This window comes from Erithacus rubecula (genome assembly GCF_903797595.1).
Source record: "Erithacus rubecula genome assembly, chromosome: 26".
Taxonomy (NCBI): domain Eukaryota; kingdom Metazoa; phylum Chordata; class Aves; order Passeriformes; family Muscicapidae; genus Erithacus; species Erithacus rubecula.
Window position 1 is genome coordinate 1,285,929 of NC_136678.1, and position 19,535 is coordinate 1,305,463.

General features: G+C 49.4%; 1 protein-coding gene across 2 annotated transcripts in view; it reads right to left on the reverse strand.

Moving 5' to 3' along the window:
- The window catches only part of LGR6 (leucine rich repeat containing G protein-coupled receptor 6), a 145,441-nt gene that overhangs the window by 84,666 nt on the left and 41,240 nt on the right, over window positions 1-19,535 (reverse strand). For both annotated transcript variants that reach the window (XM_079327120.1, XM_079327119.1), the window contains exon 2: window positions 10,169-10,240. In XM_079327120.1, coding sequence (XP_079183246.1) covers window positions 10,169-10,240 — 72 coding nt within the window. The remainder of the gene's footprint in view (window positions 1-10,168; window positions 10,241-19,535) is intronic.

A 19,535-nucleotide genomic window follows, 5' to 3' on the forward strand; every position in this document is an offset into this window, starting at 1 on the left:
TTGTCAATTGGGGCTGTGATTTGGGGTAATTGCTCCTTTTGATTGCTGATTTCCACATGGGAGGGAGTGTTGTCCGGGAGGCTGGAGTGCTTGCCTGGAGGGGAGGTGTTCCTGCACGGCATCCTCAGCCTGCTCCCTGCATCCTTCCTCCCGTGTCTGTCTGTCCTCACCTCCCCGGAGCTCCGGGCTGCTCCAGCCTCCCCTGGCAGCTCACACCTCCTCCGGGCTAAATGTGCCTGTGGGCTCCTTTCCTGGCAGCTCCGTGCCTCTCTGCTTGCTCTCCTGGGTGTGTCTGAGTGTTTGCCAGGTCCCTGAATGGAGTGGGACCTCCAGGATCAGCAGGAGAGGAAGGTGGAGCTCGAATGGAGGCCAGGCTGGGGGCTGCTGCAGGTGGGACACAACAGAGCCAGCTTGTGGCAACACAGAGCACAGGGGAGAGAATAACTGTGCTGGTGCTCTGCTTTCACTGGGTGCTGGCTCGGGTGAATTCAGTGCCCAAAGCATCCCCCAGCCCAGGTAAGGCCCATTCCTCGCTGCTGCTGCAGATGTTTCTGTCCCTGCCCATGTTGCACGAGGCTGTGCCCTGTCCCTGGCTCACCTCTGGCTCCTCTCTCCACCTCATCCCTGCCAGCAAACCAGCCCAGCTCCTCTCCCCAGGGTAGGGCTCCATGCCAAGCCAGGAGCAGGCACAGAGGGAGGCACCAACCTGAAACTCTTCTCTGAACCCACCTCCCAGGGCAAGTGGCAATGTCACTGGGCTCTGACAGTGTCAGATGGTGGCTGCTGACTGCTGTGCAGGGACTGGGAGGTGGGACACGTCTGTGTCTCTGCACACAGGCTGAGTTTCCACTTTCCTAGAGGGGTGTATGGCTGGGACCACACAGGGTCTGGAGGTGTGGGGTTTGGAGGCTTGCTGGACCTCCCAAGACAGGTGCTGCCTGATGCTGGGAGTGGTAGCCAGGTGTTCCAGGCAGGGGAGCATGGCTGTGCCACCTGCCTGAGAGCAGAGCAGTCATGGGTGAGCCATGGGTGTCCTGTCAAGCAGGAAGGGTGATCACTGGAAACATCAGAGAACCACAGAACAGTTTAAGTTGGAAGGGACCTTAAAGCTCATCTTGCTCTACCCTGCCATGGACAGGGACAGATTCCATTATCCCAGGCTGCTCCAAGCCCTGTCCAGCCTGGCCTTGGACACTTCTGGGACAGCCACAGCTGCTCTGGGCACCCTGAGCCAGGGCCTGCCCACCCTCACAGGGAAGAATCCCTTCCCAATATCCCACCTAACCCTGCCCTCTGCCAGTGGAAGCCATTCCTCCTTGCCCCATCACTCCATACCTTGTCCAAAGTCCCATCCCATCTCTCCTGAAGCCCCTTTAGGCACTGGAAGGGTGTCTAAGGTCTCCCTGGAGACTTCTCCAGGAGAACACCCCCAGCCTCCCAGCCTGGCTCCAGGGCAGAGGGGCTCCAGTTTGTGGAGCATCTTCCTGACCATCTTTTGCTTTCATGCCATTAACTCCTGTGCCAGTTCACGTAAGAGACCCAAGGCATAAAACTGTGTGTGACCCTTCCTCTGTCCATGGTCACTTGGTAGTCTTCCAGTGCTTGGTTCCCTCTGTCCCTCTCACTCAAACTCTCCAGAAATTCTCCTGCTTGGCAGACAGGCACCCTTTGAATATATCTACAGAATTCAGATCCCACAGGAAATGTAGTGAAATGGTTCCTTCCTTTCCATTTAAAATGGAACAATAACATTTGAAGTGATGCTGCCAGTGTGACATCCCCTGAGACACTCTTAATTTACTCCTTCTGTGGAGGAGACTTGAGCAAATAACCCCACCAAGAAGGACAGGGAGGCACTGCCTTTGCCCTAAGCACAGGGAAGAGGAGCTCATCTTGCCAGGCTGATTTCTGGTCCACAGCACTGAGATCAGCTCTGGGCCTGCCCTTTTTTGGGATAGCCTTGATTCAGTGCTATGTCCTGCTGTCCTGAAGTTTACACTGTGACAGGGAGAAAGAGAAAGCTCTGGATTTAAAGTGACTGATAGAAGGAGAGAAGGGGCAGATAGGAAGGGGAGGGTGACAGCTGGGTATGGCTGGCTTGCTTCAGAGAGCTGCTGGAGGATTTTAGATTCTGCTCCCCCCTCCCTTCCACCACTCCTGTGATTTCTGGGAACATTCCTCCAGGCTTTGATCTGCATTCCCAATACTCTCCAAGTTGGAACAAACTCATGGTTTACCACTGTATGGCTGCTGCTGCTCAGTCTCCCCAGGCTCAGCCCTCCTGTATCTCGGGCTCTTTGGTCATGCTACAATTCTGTGGCACGCCCCAAGGCTGTGCAGGGCAAGATGGCTCATGCCAGGTGCTCAGGCAGCTCAGTGATGCTCTTATCACTCCCATTAGGAGGCAGGAACGTTGCCCATTGGCAGGACAGGACTAACATGTGTGTCCATACCCAGTGGAATTCTCCCCTTGCCAAACTTCTATTGAGTGTGTCGGCCGCCCCTTTGATCTCCTGCTGGGGTTGGTTTCTCAAGCACTCAGGCTCTCGAGGCCGTGAGCCCAGACACTCCATACTCCTGCCTCAACAGTGTCATCATGCCAAGCCTGGGCCTTCCCCTGGGCACACAGGGGACCACAGGCCCCCTGCCATGCCCGAGTTCGTTCTTGTGCTGGTGCAAAGCAGGAATGAAGCCAATTAAGTCGACAAGTGAAAACATGGTGCATCTGAGAAAGGGGCCAGGCCTGGACTCTTCCTCCTCACACAGGAATCTGCAGCTGGTCCTAGTCTGGTATCTCCTGAAGATGCCTCTAATGTGGTCTTTGGTGTCTCACTCCATCCCTGAGGAGAAGACTGTGCCTGTTTCCAGCTCTGCTGGCTGTACCCCCCGAATGCCTGTTCCAACTCGATAGATTGATCCCATTTGTTCTTTTGTTTATGGTCCTCAAGCCAGTTTTCAACCCACATGAATGTTCATATGCAAGCCAGTTTGAATTCATCTGCCAAGTAATATTAGTAAGACACAGCTCCTTTACAAACAGGACGCTGAACACCTCCACTCCATCTCTGCATTATAAACTGCAAAGGTTTCAATTTGCTCCCTTCAAACCTTCAAAGCAGTTTTCACTTTTGACTCTACTTTTGGTGCCCCACTTGGGGTCTCCCAGAACAGAGTTAGTCATATGAAAAGCAGTTTTCAAGAAAACTGGGGACAGCTATCCCAACTAGCAAGGATTTTTTAGTTGCTGAACACTCTCCCTGGTCTAAACAGAGCAGAAATAGAATGGAAATCTCTAAATTTTCAAAACAATTTGCATTTGATTTGGGCAGCTGCAATATCTTGGCCTCATTGGTCAATGTTCATGATAGACAACCCCTTAGAAGCCCTTCTCTCCTGTCCTCAGCTGTACCTTAGGCAAGGCTAAGGCCAGTCCTCACAGCATGCACAGGGATGACCTTTGGAGGCTTCATCAGATGAATTATCCTTTTACTCTCTCTGTGCTTTTGCTTACCCACTGAATTGAGGGACAGCACCATCCTCTACCAAGGACTGGTGCCAGCCAGGGGGACAGAAAATCTTGGATGAACCAGAGCTGGTCTCCTTATTGCCAAGTAGTTGTAGCCTGGTGCCTTCTCTGCACAGGAGCTGTGAAGAACCCTAGGGGAACCACAGAGGCCAAGAACCCAGAGCTGCAGCTCTTCAGCTATGGCCTGGGGCTGTGCCAGGCAAGGTGACTACCAAGGGAGCAGTGATTCTGCCTCCAAAACTCAGCATGGCAGAGCAAGGTCATGGCCCTACAAGTGTTTACATCTCCATAAGGGACCTCTCCAGCCTGATGTGTCATGGAAAGCCACCAAAGCTGCTGTCTCAGGAGCCCCCTACTTCAGACACTACTGCACTGCTCCAGAAACAGCTTCTCAGCCCAGTGCCATCACATGTGAGCATTGCCCAGAAATGCCAGCCCCTTCCTCAGCAGGGATCCTTCCCCTCTGCCAGCATCACTGGAGTGACACCCTGTGCTGGACATCCCCCCAGAGTGATGTCCCACACGCCTGGGAGCTGATCAGGGGTGGGGGTGCTCTGACAGCAGGCAGGGCACCCAAGAACAGCACTGGTGACCCCTAAACTGTGATGGCTCCATTGGTCTCTGAACCCACACGGAAAGAGGATTTGGAAAGGGGTTCCCTCACAGGTGTAAGGGAGGAGAAAAGAGCTGCTGCATTCCCATTCTCAGCACACATATCTGCACTCTATTTCATTTTACTTTTGTGCTGTTTCTTGGTCCCCCAGCCTAGAAGGGGGAAGCTGGAAGGAGATGTGGGAGAGGAATGTCCCCATTTTTGTGGATGGGGATTGCCAGAAATGTGCCGGGTTTTGTGTGGTTCCACTGAAATAATTTCTACACCATTCCAAATCTATGGGATGTGGGAGCCCAGGGCGTACCCCTGGCCTCCTTGGGAGTCTCAAAACCCCCCTGGCAAGGGTCTCAAAGACTCCTGAGTGAGACCCTGGTGTCTCAGGTGCTAAATTCTAACCTCTGGGGGAAATTACCAATATAGAAGGAATGGAAACAAGCTACCAAAACTAGTAAAGTATAAATTAGACTTTTAGAACATAGATAAATAGGTTTTTTAGAATGTTTATGATAAGGGACATGTGGCCAAGATGGAAAATTTAGGGGGTGGACATCTTTTCCTCCTTCTTCTCCCTCTCACCTATGTTGGGTGACACGTTGGCACTTTTAGGTTGGATGGAGTCAAGGCTGGACCATTTAACAAGATTGTATTGTATTGGAAAATTGTTGTAAACATGTAGCACGTAATTTAAACTATATTAGATAAGCCCTGCCTTCACCAGGCAGATTCCACCATGGATGCCAGGCTGAGCAGATTGCTGCTGGCCAGGCAAAAAGTCCCTAAGATAAGAAATAATAAACAATCCTTAAAACAAAACAAAAAACAACACCCGTGTCCAGCAATCTCTCTTTGGCTGCTTCAAAGAAAACCAGGGTTTAAACCACCTTCATGTCCCTCTAAAGTGATCTCAGGTCTAAGAAGAAACCTCAAACTAGTACAATGGGGTGGCCTAAAAACCCAAAGACAAATTTTTTTCGGATGTTGGATCTGAGTCTGAGCCGCATAGGACTGTGAGCAACACACTGGGAATTCCTTGGAGGCCCCAGAGCAAGGACCTTGATCCAGGAGGGAGCCCCATAATTTGGTTTTCCCCGCATCTCTTCACCCATTCCTGGTGTCAGGAATTGTTAATTTAGGGTGGAAAGCTGCTGTGATGTTTTTTCTGCAGTCTGCACGGAGCTGTGCCGTGGCGGAGCCGGGCGGGCGCTGCCTGCGCGCCCTGGCGCTCCCCGGAGCTGAGTCCCGCTGCCCCGGGGCCCAGCAGGGGCAGGTGGAACAGCCAGTGGCTGGGAAGGGTCTGATCTTGCCGCTGTGCCCCGAGGCAGGAGGTGAATGGCAATGAACACCTGCCCTTGGCTGCGATTTCCCCTCCTGGCACCGCGCTGGGATTCAAAGCGCGGTAACAAAGCCCTTGCCGGCGAACACATTTCAACATGTTATTATTCCCAGGCTGGCTTTCAAGATCTCTTTCTATTCCTTCTGTACTGATTGCTCTTGTTTCTCTTGGCTCCCAGCTCTGGCTTTTCAGGCTTCATTAACTGGAATTTATTAGCAACTTTAAACAATCTTCCTGCTGCCAAAAAGAGAGAAAGAAAAGAAGAAGGAAAGAAAGGAAAGAAACAAAGAGGAGTCATACTAAACTCTGGGCTGCTCCCTGCCTGTGTGAGGCCCAGCTCTGAACACCTCGATCTGAGCAGGTTTTCTTTGGAAAGGCCTGGTGAGTGCCTGGGCTGGGACTGTGCAGGCTCAGGCAGCCTCTCCTGTCTCTGTGGGGAGCACAGCCAGGGGCAGGGCCACGAGAACCCCTCTGCCATTGCCTCAGGAAGCAGCAGGGGCTGGAGAATCTCTGGGCATCCCCTGAGCGTGAGAACTGATGGCACTCACCTTCCTGAGCAGCTCTCAGTGAAAACAAACAGGGCACTCCTGAGTCCTGCTCTCATTGCTGGACACAAGGCACTGGCAGGGAAAATAACTTTACCCAGAGCACACAGGGAGAGAGCTGGAGCTGAGCCCCAGATGTGCCCTGGGCACAGAATCCCCTCTGACCCCACAGGGACACATTTGGGGCCAGGTCAGGAATGCCCTGTGGGACCCAGCCTGGCTGTGCCATGGTGACACTGCTGTCAGGGCTGCCCTGGCTCCCAGAATTGCTCTGCTGTCCTCAGGACCTTCATGTGCTATCCTGCTCTCCATTTTTCCTCACAGGAAAAATGTTCCTCCCCAGTGTGGGTGTGTGCACAGGACTAAAGGCTCAGGTGGGACCTGGATTTGCAGGGCTGCCAGCAGTGAAACCAGGCACATCTGTCCTTGCTGGCCATGGGACACGTGTGCTTCATCCACCCATTTGTGCAGCTGTCTTCCCTTTCCCTTTATCCCTTTTCCTCAGCTCAATCCCAGCTCAGGCACAAGCTCAGCCATGAGTGCAGCTGATCTCTGACTTCTGTGAAACTTCACTGTCATGAGGAGCCTGGGGTGATGCTAAAATAGAGGAACAGAAAGAGGAGGAGTCGTGGAAGGTGTGAAACACCAGCTCTCCTCCACAGGAGCCTGGGCTAATGGGGCTAAATCCAATGAGAGAAAAGGAACAATCAGGGAAAATGGGGGAGAGCAGGAGAGGAGAGGTGAGGAGGAGCCAGAGGAACCTGGGCTTTCTCTGTTGAAGAAGATAAGGGTTATGGATCAAGGACAAGGGGTGTCAAGAGTTCCTGGGATGTTTCTGAACATTAGATCATTTCATAGAATCTTGAAAAGGAGATTTGAAAATCTGGGTTGAAATTGGAAAATTTTTTGCTGAGCAACCTCTGATTTTTTTCATAAGGTTCAAGCACCTAAGGCATCTTTGGCAATAAAGCAAATGTAAATTTGAAGTACCATTTTCTTTCAGGGTTTAACCCAAAGAGAAAGAGTAAATTTCAAGAAGTAACCTGAAGATTAAACTATTTTTTCTCTCTCAGGTTAGAAGAAATTTTGGGGTTGACCAAAACCCCAGAACATCAGTTTTGGTTCACCTTGAACTGAATTTTGTACATTTTGTCTTCGGCTACTCATCTAGTTTATCCAGGGATACTAGGGAACATAAAATTGTAGATATTAAACTATTAGAGAGCATCCAAAGGAGGGCACTGAAGATGGTGAAGGACCTTGAGGGGACAATGTGAGGAGCAGCTGAGGGCACTTGTTCTGTTTAGCCCCTGCAGAGAAAGGTGAGAGGCAGGCACTGATCTCTCCATGACCAGTGACAGGACACAAGGGATTGGCCTGATACAGTGTCAGGGCAGTGAACTGGTCATGGCCCCAAACCTGACAGTCCAAAAAGCCTTTGGACAAGTTGGGACCAAGGTGTGACTCTTGGGATGGTGCTGAACAGGGCTGGGAGCTGGACCTGATGATCTTGGTGGGTCCCTTCCAGCTCAGAGTATTCTGTGACTTTGTGACTCTGTGTAGAAGGCAGGCTGAGGCCATAATGCCACCCAAAATCCCTGGGGATGAGAAACCTGCTGAACACTTTCCATTCAACTGAAAACAGGCACTTGCAGCAAGGTTGAGCTGCAGCAGAGTCATTGTCAGTAACTGTCAGTCCTTCCCTGCCTGGAGGGGACAGGCAGGCAGGTCCTCCTCCTCCCCTGGAGAAACTAACCCTGGGACACCTGGATTTGGGATACCTGGATTTGGGATACCTGGATTTGAGATACCTGGATTTGGGATGCCTGGACTGCCCCTCACTGCCCAGCAGGGGTTTCTGCTCTTCCCTCTCTTGGCATGTCCCAGCACGGGCAGTTCTGCCATGGGGATGAAGAGAAGGGCTTGGTCTCCTGTGTCACCCTGGCAGACACTGGGAATGTGTCTCAGGTAGATGAAATCAGCAGAGATCTGAGCTGAGAAACCTGAACAAACTTCCCTTGAGGATGTCTAAACAAGCAGGATTTGTTTGCTTGATTCTTATGCGTGTCCTGGCACAGAGGGTGATCCCAGCCTGAATGTCATGGTCCTGATGTAATGTTGTGGGTTGAAAATTTGGGGAAGATATAAATGAAAAGAGCAGGGGAAAGGGCAGGAAAATTTCATTATTGGTCAATGACAGCCCTGTGAATGCTGTACAAACTGTCCCTGTCTAGCTGCTGTTGAAAGAATCACTTTTAATTTGCCATAATATATAAAATCCTTCATTGCTTGATTTCAGATAAATGACTTGGTTTCCATAAATAGGATTACTCTCTTACTGCTATCAAATTTCAGCAGGCACTTTGCCATGCACAGATATGTGATGCTGCAGTCTGCATTTCTTCCCCTAACTGTGATGTAAGGCCTTTCCAAAGGGGGACTTGTGACACATTGAACCACAGTAAAATGTTATCTAACAACTTCCAATTATTTTTTCAGATTTTCCTCTTTAAATTTTTCCCCTTTGCCTGTTTAATTCATAATTATTTTTGGCTGTGGGAAGCTGGCTTTTTTGGAACCTATGAATATTTATTGGTTGAGACTGCTCTGTTTGTACATGATGTAAGCAGGACACAGCTGCTTGCAGCAAGACACTGCTAATTGTACCCAGCAGAGTCTGGTCTGTGTGTGTGAAAAGCCTCAGTACCCCCAGTGAAGGTGCTGGGTGTCCACACTTCAACATGGATGTTGATAAAATGAAGAGAAAGGCTGCAAGATGGGTGCAAAGTAGTGAAGAGCCCCCCTTCTGTGGGCAGATCTGGCTCCAAAGCCAAAAGAGGATCAGAAAAGCCTCCTTGGCAGCCTGTAAATGCCTGCTGGGAGAGGGGCTTGGGAGGCTGGGGTCCTTACAACTCTAGTGATCCTAAAATACACACAGAGGATGATCAGTTACAAGACCATTTGAAATAAAAAAAAAAAACCTTGTAATATAAAATCACAGAATCCTGCAATGATTTGGATTTGGAGGGACCTTGGAGATCACTCCATTCCACCCTGTGCCATGAGCAGGGACACCTTCCACTGTCCCAGGCTGCTCCAAGCTCCATCCAACCCAGCCTTGGACACTTTCAGGGGCAGCCACAGCTGCTCTGAGCCCTGTGCCAGGGCCTCACCACCCTCACAGGCTCTTATAGTGATGTCTGTAATTCTGACATTTTGGAAAATATAATTTATGAAATGTTGTTGTCCCTTGTGGTGGCAATAAGATCTGATTCAGAGAAGTGAAAATGTTTCATTTGAGTAGATTAGGTTGCAGTAACTGTTATACACACAGTAAGTTTACAACACATATCAAATGCAGCATTAATATTAGTACTTCATGAGTGCAATAACAGTGTTTTGAAGAAATTGTGTTTTCCAACAGAAGCTGTTGTGTTGAAAGTACCAACAGCATGAGAATAACACCTGGAGGTATTTCTCATGGTCAAGTGGAGTAAGACCATACAGGTGCAATTTACTCATGCAGAAATGGTCAACCTCAACATTCTGCCCCCCGGGCTCCCATTTTTGGGGCTCACAAAGGATTCCAGTGGTTTCTTGTGCCTGCTGGTTAATTTTCACACTTTCAGAAGTGGGGCCACTCCTTCACTGACACACAGCCACATGCTGATTGCCAGGACTGAGACTGCTGCTGTGTTTGAGTCTCTCAGCACACTGCTGCATGGTGGGACACCTCAGCCTTTGGGAAAAACACTGGGATTCATTTTTCCAGGGTGGGCTCCATCCGACCTGCACAGTGCCCAGGGTTGATGTGTCTCTGGGCTGCAGGAGCTGCCAGGGACACCCTGTCTGCTGAAGGGTGAATGAAGCTCTCTGTTTGCTGGCTGTGCTCCAGGCTACAGTGTTGATTTTTGAATGGGAGATTAGGTCCTCTTTTATTTTGGCTTTTGGCACATGCATCACTTCACCCTGAAGGTGACGACGTCAGTGAAACCCCAAAGCTGAAGCAGCAAATAAACCCTGTCCCAGCACGCAGGCTGCCTGCATGTCAGCCTGCAGCTGCAGTGGCAGCACTGGAGGCTGTGGCAGTGCCACAGGACCCTCTGGATGTCCCCAGCACCCCCAGCCCCCCTGGCCCGTGCTGTACTCACAGCTCCTCCAGGAAGCGCAGGTGCCGGAGCGCGCTGGGCTGCAGCTGGCTGATGTTGTTCATGCTCAGGTCTCTGGCAGGAAGGAAACACAGAGGTTTCTGATCAGTCTCACAGTGCTTTGCATGGAATAAAGCTCAGTGCCAGGCTCTGTGTCCCCTCTCTGCTGAGTGGGAGGGTGAGAAGCCTCTGCAAACAGCATTTCAGCATTAACATCTGATCCCAGTAGCCAGAGAGAGCTGGCTGCTTCAGGGTGGTCTGCCTGAGCTTCTGTAAGTTATGAAGCAAGTTAGGACATTTCCCAAAGCACAAGAGTGCTGCTGTTTCACAGTTATTGGAGAGTGAACAGGGAGCCCTGTGACACTGGAATAGGACAGTGTGTCCTTGAGCATCTCTCTGTCACCATGGTCATGCCAGCCCCCACAGGGAGCTTTCCCAGGGTGGGGACAGACATCTGCTTTTGAGGAGACAGCAGCCCATGGGAGGAGGGGTCCATCCCACTGGAATGACTTTCTCTATGTTGTACAAACTAGAGAAGCACGCCTGGACTGAGGGGCAGAGATTGGCTCTGTGGGTGACAAGTTGAGAACCTGGCTCATTGTGCTTGTCTCGCTCTCCATCTCATCTCCATCTCCCTCTCCATCTCCAGGTTTATCTCCTCTGCTCAGGCTCCAGTAGAGCCTCTGGAGGAGGCTGTGCTGGTACCCCAATGGTCCAGGGTGCTGCTGAGTCTGGAGACCTGTGCATGTCACAGAGTCACCCTGAGCTGCCTGTGCAGAGTTCTCCTCTCAGGGCATGGGAGTAGCTGAGTCTCACCTGAGCAATCCAATGCACAAGGTGGTATTTGGAAAATAAAAGGATGTTTCTGGGCTCCAAGGCTGTTCTTGGATACCTGATAGCTTCAACCCTGCCCTCATGAGCAGCTGCATGTGCAGAAATCCAAACTGCTTACCCCAACCCAACCAGAGCAAGGGACATTGACCTTAAAAGCTGAGAGGTAAGATGAAGCCGAATTAAAAGCTGGTGTGCTTAAAACCAATGGGAATAGATGGGGCAAATCCTCTACTGAGCACAGCAATCCTGGGCAGTGGCATCTGGGGTGCTGGAGACTCTTTTCTGAGGCACAAGGGGCTGCTCTTGTCCCTGTGCACAGACAAGGCACAGCTCAGCTCCTGGGAGCTTGCACTAATAGCAGAGGCTGATGGGTGTGATGGGAAAATGAGGAGAAACAACAACAAAATAAAGGCAATTTAATTATTCTTTCCTTCTGTAAACTTCATAGACCTGTGAGCCTATGGAAGGATGTGCCCTGTCCTCCCAGTGCCACTGGGAATGTCCTGGCATTGGGAGGAGGCTTGTGCCAAGGACAAGGACAGAAGCACGGAGGAGAAAAGATCCCCAGGAGAACCCATCAGAAGCAGAGGGACCTCTCTGAGTTGCTCCATCTGCTCAGATGTCTTGGGTTGCAATACAGGATGTGGACAGAAATGTGTATTCTGCTCCCATCTGCTGCAGCCAGGTGGGGCAGTGACCCTGATCTCCTGGCACACATTATCTGCTAATGGGCCATCTTTAAACCAGCTGGGCAATCATCTTTATCTTTCCCATGACCCACCCTTCATCCAGGAGGTATCACCTGTAATGGGCCCTTGTTAAAAACTGGGTGTGGCAGCGATTCTTATCTCTGTGGGAATTATCTCCTGTTAATGGGCCATTGTTACAAACTGGGTGTGGCAGTGACCCTGATCTCCTGGCACATATTACCTGCTAATGGGCCATCTTTAAACCAGCTGGGCAATCATCTTTATCTTTCCACAGCCCATCCTCCCTCCAGGAGATATCTCCTGTTCATGGCCAGTGAGTCCCAGTGCATGACTGATAAAATTCCATCATCCCACTGGGAGATGCTCCAGCCAGGGGAGGAGCCAAGCCTTTCCTACCCAGAGAAAAACTGAGATTTGGAACACCAGAGCACCTTTCCCACTGGATTCCAGAGGAAAGCCAGACCTTTCCACATCATCCCTGGACCTTCAGAGGAAAACTGCACCTTCTCCAGGAGCACTGCTCCAGTTGAACCACATCTGCCACTGCAGGAGGATGCAGCCACCATTGAATGGGACTGCTGCCACCACCCTGACTGACTGATGGGTGTCAGCTTGGATTCTGATTCTGGCAGTGTTTTGGGATTGTTCTTTGTAATACTGTATTTCTATTTTAATTTTCCCTGTAAAGAACTGTTATTCCTAATTCCCATCTCTTTGCCTGAGAGTCCCTTAATTTCAAAATTATAATAATTTGGAGGGAGGGGGTTTACATTACTATTTCAAAGACAGTTTCTGCCTTTCTTGGCAGACACCTGTTCTCCAAAGCAGGACACAGAGCACCTGAGATCCCACAGGTCACATATTAAATGATCTGGAGCAACTCAACTGGCTCTGGACTCTGGATAGGAAAATGCTTCACTAAAAGATGAGTTCATTGAAAAATTTGCTGAAATGCCTTTGTATTCCTATAAATAAATAAAATTCCTATAAAATTCCTATTTAAAAAGGCTGAGTTTTGCTGGTGAGAGCAGAACATGGGGGGAAGGGGCATAGGCTTCTACATTTTGACCATTTTTCTCAAAAAAACCCAAACCACCATGTTCTAACCAGCTCTGTTTGGCACTGGTCGAGGCAGGTGACACATCAGGAAGGTTGGAAGCTGCCTTTGCATATTCTCTGAAGAAGTGTCCTGTGACAAAACCACACACTTTGTTGAGTCCTTTTGAAAATACTCCAAGAGAAGTTTACTTATGTCTTTTTAATTTTCTTTTCTCCAAAGAAGTAGTAGAAAACTTGCCAAAATCTATAAGAATTCAAAATTCTGTTTTCAGAATGAGTGCAAAAAGAAAATTATTGCCTGCACTGTTCTGTGTACAATGCTGCATTCTATATTTTGGTGATCCTGGGATACAAGGGTTAATTTTTTTTTTTTTTTTTTTGGTGCTGCTTCTATTTTTATTTTTAAACCCCCAAGGGCAGTTGCTACTTAGCACCCATTAAAACATCTTTTTTCCCTACATCAAAGTGTCTCCTGTTTGTGTTGTAATGAATCTGTCTGATGTTTTGACATGTTGTGGAACAATGTGAAAATAACGAAAAATAATGTAAAATGAAAGGCTGTGAAAGAAAACACAGATCTGAAACATCCAAGATCTCCTTGAAACTGTGAGGCATGTTGCTTAAGTTGCCTTCTGCTGGCAGTGCAGAGAATACCCCTTGCTTGCTGCAGGAGCATTTCCAAGCCCTTGGGGCTGTTCTGAGTGCCCAGGGGCTGCCCAGGTGTAATGGGGACAGTGGGACACCTGGGGGTGGTGGCTGCAGATGGGCAGACCCCAGCATAAGTCCCAGCATCAGCAGGACTGTAGGTGGCTCAGGATATGGGACATCAAATATCTTTTAGAATCACAGAATGATTGGGTTTGGAAAGGACCTCAAAGCTCATCTCATCCCACCCCTGCCATGGCAGGGACACCTTCACTGTCCCAGGTTTCTCCAAGCCCTGTCCAGCCTGGCCTTGGGCACTTCTTTCCTCCTGCCCTGATCCATACCTACACTGGTTTCTGAAAAAATCTTTCAAAAGGCAGAGGAGAGATACCATTACTATTATCCCATCACTTTGCCAGCTCCATTTGTTTTTTCTGTACAACCTCCTCCCCTCCCTCCCATCCTCCTGCAGCCCTGGGGCTCCTGCCCAAGGGTGTCTCTCCCACCATCTCTTTGGGCAGTGAAGAAAAGCACAGCCTGTATTCTCAAGACTGTTACACAGAAAATATTGTGAGTAATTTTATTTTAAAGTCACTGGTGTTCTGGCTGTTTGCAGTGCTGCAGGACTCAAGTGTAAAACATCTACACTGGCAGCCCTGAAAGGGCATCCCAAAAGTGCAAATCCTGGCAGAGGCTTGCCAGCTGATGAACTGCAAGACAAAGGTTCCAGGGACTCAGTTTTGCCATGAACTGTCCAGGGTGACATCCTGCAGGGGACATCACACAGGAATTGGTGTGGTGGAATTCCTGCCCTGGTCTGGTGTGAGGACAGCAGGGAATGTGCAAGGACAAATGGTGTGAAGGAAGAACAAATTCCTCCAAGGGCTGGAAATAAACTTCTCAAGCACAGCCCTGGACCCAGTGATTTTTCTAGCCACAAAAGTACGAGATGTTTCTCCACAGGCTGTCCATGCTTGTGTGAAAGCTGAGGCACAGGATTCTTGCCTGAAGTGTTGTGGGAGTAAATATTTGACTTATTACTCACTTAAAGATGTTGTTGACTTGTTGCTGTGTTTTCCCAAGCTCGTGCTTTTCCTCTTAGTAAGGTTTCTTATGTTATGTACATCCCCAACACATGCAAGGGTGGAAATGCTTCCTGTCAGAGCAATCAGAGAAGCTGTTTATCTCTTCAAGTGTTTGGGGTTACTCCAGTCAGCCACATTTAGTTAATTTAAAAGGAACCCATGGTATTTGAACCTTGTTGGATTATTTTTTCTGCAGCATCCAGGAGAAGTAATAGGGATCCATGGTCTAAATGGGTTAGGGGCCCCTCTGACCTTTCTCAGCTGTGTCTGTGACTTTGCCTTTCCAAGCTAGGGCTCTCTTCTGAGTGACTGAGCATCCAGGGAAGACAAGCAAGTGCTGTCACTCATGTCTATGCATGGCTCCTGCAATTTGCACTGGATAAACCATTCCAAAGGTGAGGTCTGTACCAGAGCAGGCAGTAGAGAAGTGCATAAAGAGTATGATTCAAATACAAAGTCTCTTAAACTCTAAAAGAAATCAGAAAGGAAGGAGTAGAAATGGGGTGCTGCAGCTTCACCCAGGCTTGCAGTGCAGGACCTGCAGAGGAACTGTCCAGATTTGTGCCTTTGAGTTCATGATACCAGAGCAGTGGTGCTCAGGGACAAGCCATCCCTCTCCGGTCCCAGAGCTCCCCTGCTCCTCCTTCCCCAGGGACTGGCCTGTCTGTCCTCTCTACAAATATCAAATGAAAGCAGGAATTCTTTTGCTGTCAAATCATCCTTCATGGCTGTGGTCTGGAAAGCTGCCAGTAGAGTGAACAGCACTACTCCCAAAACTGAAACTCTGCTCTCGCATCACCCTGCTTACCCAAGAAGAAATGCCTTTTAGTGCCTCTTGCATTAGGTGCAGAAAACACCTATGCTTTCAAATGGCACTGCACCAAAGCCATCATGGCTATAATTAGTGTGATTTAACTTTCCCCCTTCCCCAACTAATTCTAAACATTTATCGTAAGCATTTCTAACTTGTACCTGCAGGAAAACTGAGACACAGTTCATGGAAACTGAGCTCATGTGATTCAGCCTCAGACCTTACAACTCCTCTGGCCCTCGAGGGGTTCCTTAAATTATTTGCTTTGATGTCACCTTCTTTCATGAACAACCTTTGATTATTCACTGATTAGCTGATCTTCCTTACCAAAAAATGAGGTGACACACACACAGGGCTCCCTGCTGGGACTGCCTGCCACACTCTCCACCCCTGCTATGAGATGGTGACCACAGAGTTTTAGCTCAGGGATGATATGATCTTTAAAGATCAAAGGGGTTTCTCCCTGGCATGGCTGCTGGGCAGGCTGTGGTGCTGTGCTCTGAGCTGTGGATGTCACCATGGGCAGCCCCATGGGAGAAGGCAGAGGAGGCAGAGGAGGCACCTGCAGGGATCTGTGGACATGCCAAGAGGGCAGGATTTGATGCTGCACAAGCACAAGGGGGCTGCACAAAACACATCCTGCAACCCCTGCCTGAGACAAGCCCAAGCAACATCCCGAGGATGGACAGAGGGATTGATGCCTCTCTCACCAACTCAAGGCATCTGAAAGCTGCCCACAAAACTGGGGGAAGATGAGCCCTGCCCATGAGCCCCAAAGCTCCTGATGTGTGTCCTGGGCACAAAGCAAAGTGCTTCCCCAGAGATGTGCTGCAATGGAAATTAAAGCCAGCAGAACAAACAGACCTAAAGCAACACAGGTTGAGGCCCCCCAAGAGTAACACAACAGGAGCAGGGCTGCTCAGCCAGGAGGAGTTGAAGGGGAACAGCAGGGGTAGAGCTTGGCTGAGGCCAAGCAGAGAGACCTCAGAGCCAGATGTGCATCTGGGAGTAGAAAATTGCACAGCTGGGAGAGAGATGCTCTCCTGGAGGGCATCACAGGACAGATGTCCCACAGAAAGAGAACTCCTACCTGTGGCTGGGAGAAGACACTCCCCAGCCACCTCTGTCTGCTCCAAAGGGGCAGAAACTCTGGTTCTTAGCTTCAGTGCCCAGAGGGGCTGTCCTTGGGTCCCTCTGTCACTCAGCAGACCAACAAGCCTGTGTCCTCCTGCTCTTGCAGCTGCCTTCAAAAATTTTGTTCTGCAAGGTTCCTGCAGCTCAGGTTGCTGTTCCTGGACCTTCACAGAGCCCACAGTGGGGCACTCTATGGGCTTCTGGGTTCCCTGGTACCTCAGCAAAACCCAGTATGTGTGGCTGCAGGTGGAAATTATGACAGACATGGCCCTGGTCACTGGACAAGGCTTTCAGTGTTTTGGGAAATGGACCTCTTGCTCTCTGTTTGTAAGGAGGCAAAATCACCCCAAAAGAGAAATCTGACTGAGATCCTGGTTTGAGCCTACAGGAAGCTGCTAAGAATCCTGGATGGTGGCTGCCTTCTCAGCCCCTAAATTGCTCTGCTGTATGAATATGTTCACCTTTTTCAAGCTGTTCAGGATATTAACATTTCAAGATGTTCAGGATCTTGTGTGCTCTCTTCCCAGCCCAGGCTCAACCTGGGTTCTCTTAGTTCTGGTGCTGAACATGTGGCTTCCTGGACCATAAAAACACTCCTTTCTTACACTCAGACAGGTGAGCAGAAAATTTTATGATTGTGAGGAGAAGCTAATGACCAGGTATCCTTTTGATTAATTCATTGCACAATTACAGCATTAAAGCCTCCCAGTCCAGCCATGTTTTCTAGGGGAACAGAATAAACCAGACCAAATTTCCCATCCTTATCCTGAAAAGGCCCAGCACTAGGCCTGTTCAGGGTGAGAAACACCCTGAAATCCTGGGTGCTGAGCACTGTCTGTGCCTCTCTCATGGCCACTCTCATTAGCATCCAGTAAAAATGCACAGTTACACCATCAGAAAAGAAGCCCAAAGGCAACAAATGATGGTTTCTGAAATACTTCAGATTATACTAGGGTGATTCATAAAGGTTCTCACTCTCTCTTTTCCTCTTTATCTTGAAATCTCCAAGGTCACCACAAAATGCCTGAATTGCCTGGGGCAAAGCTGGGGCTGAGGATAGAATGGTACCTGGAGCCATAGAACCAGCTGAAATTCTTCCTAAAAGCCTGCAGGTTGAAAACTACACTAAAGGTAGTCTCCATAAAGAGAAGGAGAAAGGGAAGATAAAGAGATCAAAGCAGTGAGAGTTCATTTGCATCACACCATATCTGGAGGCACCAGCACTGCTGCAATCCCATATCAGTACAATGGGCAAGAGCAGAACGTGTCTCTACTCCCACCTCTCCACGTTTGAAAACAGATCAGTCATCTTAGATCATCCCCCATGTGTAGGCCCTACCCCAGATCTCCACAACATTTCAATAACAAAGTCTCAGCCAAGGCCATTTTCCAGGGTGAGATTAAGCCCATTCCTTCCCCAGAAGGTGTTTAGAAGCTGGTCTGTGCAGTGGGAGCAGTGACCCTTGGCAAGCAAAGCTCTGATGCTCTCTGGTTGCTGCATCTTGTCCCTGGCTTTGCCCTGCCCCAGGTGCCCTCCAGAGCAGGAGCAAGAAGGGGCTGAGCAGGGCAGAGATGCTTTTCTGCCCCTGGGAATGGCCAGAAGAAATCACTTCTAGAAACCTGTTGCATTTTGGCTGTAGGAGTGGCAGAAAGGATGATGTGACATAGTTCTTCATGAAATGGAGAAGCAAAAGAAAGAGCTTTAAATAAAGAAACACTACTAGTGCATGCAACACAGAATAGAAAAGGTTCATTGGTCCCAGAAGGCAACACTTTTTTGAAAACATCACATAGTCCATGTCTTCAGAGGTGTTCAACCATTGTTATAATTCCTTGTCCTTGAGCAGCTTGAGAAAGGGCTGCTTCCTTGGCTGCCAGCAGTATCCTAACAGCAGAACCCTCTGCCAGGTGAGGGCTGTCAGTGGATCCCCAGGGGCTGCCAGGGGAAGGGCAGAGGGGCAGGAAGGTGTGGGGGGCCAGCCCAGGGCAGGGAGAGGTCAGGGCACCTGGCAGAACAGCCAGAGGAGGGAGATGGGGCTGAGGAGCAGCAGCCCTTGTGCCAGGGGCAGGAATGTGACTGGGATCACAACATAGGGACACTCTTTCCAAAGAGGCAAAACTGTGAATCACAGAATCACAGAATCATGAAATACCCTGAGTTGGAAGGGGCCAACAAAGACTGAGTTAGCTCCTGGCCCTGCACAGGACAGCCCCAGTGATCTCACTGTACCTGACAGTGGAATCCAAACGCTCCCTGAACTCATGGAGACTTTGTGTCCTTCTGCCCTGTCCTGGCTCCCGAGGAGCAGGGCAGCCCCAGGGGAAGGCACTTGTGCTCTGAGGAGATGCCTTGTCTGGCTGGATGCAGCTCTGGGGAGCACCAGAGGCTCTGACATCTTCTGACATCTTTCTGTGCCCATCACACAGAGCTGGAGATGGGGAATCCCATCCATCAAACTGAGGGCAGGCTGACAGAGCCATTCCCTCTTTCACCTTTCAGACAGAGCAGCCTGCTTTGAGTTGGATGTTGGGCAAGAATAACAATTTTTCTTTTCTGTTACCATTCTGCAAATTCATATTTTTGGTGATTCCATGAAAGAGAAGTCCAGAAGGAATTGGTTTGGGTTGATGAAAATAATAAAAATCATGTTGGTTTTTTTTTTCCCCTCCTTCAGTATTGACATTAAAAAAAAATCATCCCACAAAGGACATTCTAAACCAGAAGTCATCTGAAAAGAAAAATACTTTCTGTCTAGAAGATGTCAAGGCAGGACTTCTCAGCCTCTTTAAAACTCTTTTTACATGTTAGTGTAGCTTAATAGGATTCAGAGTTGGCAAGTCTACCTTAACTGTCATTAGTGTGAGCACATCAAATCTAAGAGAACCTTAAACTAAAAAGAAAAATTGGGGCATGAATGAGAGCAAGGAACACCTTTTTATGTGAGAGCAAGAGAAATGAGATTGCAAGTACACATCCTTTCTTCCAGCAGCCACAGCCCAGCAACATCCTGACTTCTGGCAACTACATCCCTGAAAAGAACCTCACATCTCTTTGTGTCTGGAGAGGGGAGGTGTCCCCTGTCCTCCTCCAG